We start from the raw sequence: 1,803 nt of genomic DNA, 5'->3' as shown, positions 1-1,803 counted from the left end.
CTTCTAAACACCTTGAAATTGGCCTCTGTCTCTTTAAGAACCATCTTCCGCTTCTGTCCCGCCCATTTCGGTGCGGGGAGGAGGGGGGGTTTGTGCTATGATGCAGTTTAGTTGGCATCTGAAAATACATTTCCTCAAAGGTATTTTGAATCTGAAAAGAGCTTCACTGAGTGAGAAGTAGTGTTAGGAACTCAGCAGAAAATTAAGTTTCACTTTCACTTTCACCCCAGAGCCTGCAGGAGTCATGGGCGGTGTGAGGAGGGGGGAGGTGGGGGGTGTGCTCTGCCATGAGGAAGTTTACCTTAAAGTGAGGATTATATAAACTCAGAAAAAGTGTTAAATTCAACAGTGCTTTAAATTAACACATTGGATTTTGCTGTGTAGGGTTTGTCACACGTGACGGACCTCATTTCTGACCAAAACCTTTGCAACGCATGTTGAGTTCCTTCAGGTTCCAACATCTGGACCAGCCACCAAACTCCATCAAATCCTGTTTAAAGTTTCTACGAGACCGCTTGTTTCTGCTGACCTTTACKCACTGATTTTACTCAAGCAACTGCCTGATAACACTACCAAACAGTCCAAACAAGCACGCTTAGATACTCTGATCATCAACAAAATCATGAAGTCAAACCTTTAACTCCAACAACCACAGTGAAGTTTGGAAAAAAAAGATAAAAACTTTCACCTCTTTGAAGTCYGTCGCTCCTTCCAGGCAGTTTTTCCAGGTTTCACTGATGCTGCAGGGAATAAAAACATGGCTTTAAATACAACACAATCATCTAGTCTCTCTTAAAAAGAAAAAAAAAGAGTGGTTTCAGGTGAACTGTACCTGTTGAACATGCGGTCTGCGTGGTCATACCGGCCGTTCTGGAGACACAGCATGTGCTCTGGAGCTGGACGTTCACCAAAAGTCATTTGTTAACACTCATCAGGGTATTTTACTTTGAAAAGCTGCAGACTGTAGCTGTAACATCGTACCAACTCTGACCAGGTAGAAGAGGACGTATCCTGGAGACGAGTAGTGGCTTCCGTACATGAAGCGGGGCTCAGGCATGCCTTGGTAGCGGGCCTGTTTGAACACAGCTCTGAGGTCATGAAGAGACTTTTATTCCTCGTGTTTAAAATCTAACAGCCTCTCACCAGCAGCCCGTCCAGTCGCTCTTTGTTCAGGGCTCCCACAGGTTTGCTCAGGTCTCTGAACGAGGCGGGGTCCGTCACATCTGTTGTGGGGGGAAAACAGGAACGGTTCTGAATAAGCACCTCCAGAGTCCCGAGCCGTCGGACCCGGCGGACCCACCTAACTGAGAGCTGGTGTAGTCGGCCACCACCCAGGGGAAGACGGGGTACTGCGACAGGTCGTTGCAGCTGCGGTCGGCCAGGTTGTTGAGGTGCAGCAGGTACTGGTAGTTACTGAGGTGACCTCGCTGCCACTGCAGCATGTAGCTCTCTGCTGTGTGCTCCGTCACCTGGTTCTCTGAGGCAGCAGGAAAAATAACTGATTTACTCAAGAAACTAATTAATTTAAGAGTTAAACCTTCATATTAGGGCTGTGTATTTGCAAGAATTTGGCGATACGATACATATCATGACAGAGGGGTCACGATACGATATATCCCGATTTATTGTGATACTGTAAGCAAGGCGATATATTATGATATATTGCGATTTTTTTGTCCAAAAATTCTATTAAATAAAAACCTCTTACCGAAAAAAATGAAAATTCTAACATCACACAGACAAACTTTTGGTACATTTAGCTGTGTTCTGCTTTGTGTGTGTTTTATTTTATTTGTTTCATAT

General features: G+C 44.9%; 1 protein-coding gene across 1 annotated transcript in view; it reads right to left on the bottom strand.

Annotated features, from left to right (window-relative positions):
• nsmaf (neutral sphingomyelinase (N-SMase) activation associated factor) overlaps positions 1-1,803 on the bottom strand; it is a gene marked incomplete in the record, with an annotated part of 21,198 nt that overhangs the window by 8,297 nt on the left and 11,098 nt on the right. The window contains 5 exon segments of the mRNA XM_014001628.1: positions 689-740; positions 833-896; positions 982-1,072; positions 1,144-1,223; positions 1,301-1,477. Coding sequence (XP_013857082.1) covers positions 689-740; positions 833-896; positions 982-1,072; positions 1,144-1,223; positions 1,301-1,477 — 464 coding nt within the window.

This window comes from Austrofundulus limnaeus, unplaced genomic scaffold (genome assembly GCF_001266775.1).
Source record: "Austrofundulus limnaeus strain Quisiro unplaced genomic scaffold, Austrofundulus_limnaeus-1.0 Scaffold9, whole genome shotgun sequence".
Lineage (NCBI taxonomy): Eukaryota > Metazoa > Chordata > Actinopteri > Cyprinodontiformes > Rivulidae > Austrofundulus > Austrofundulus limnaeus.
The sequence above is the reverse complement of the archived record's forward strand: the minus strand, read 5'-3'. Positions and strand labels throughout refer to the sequence as shown.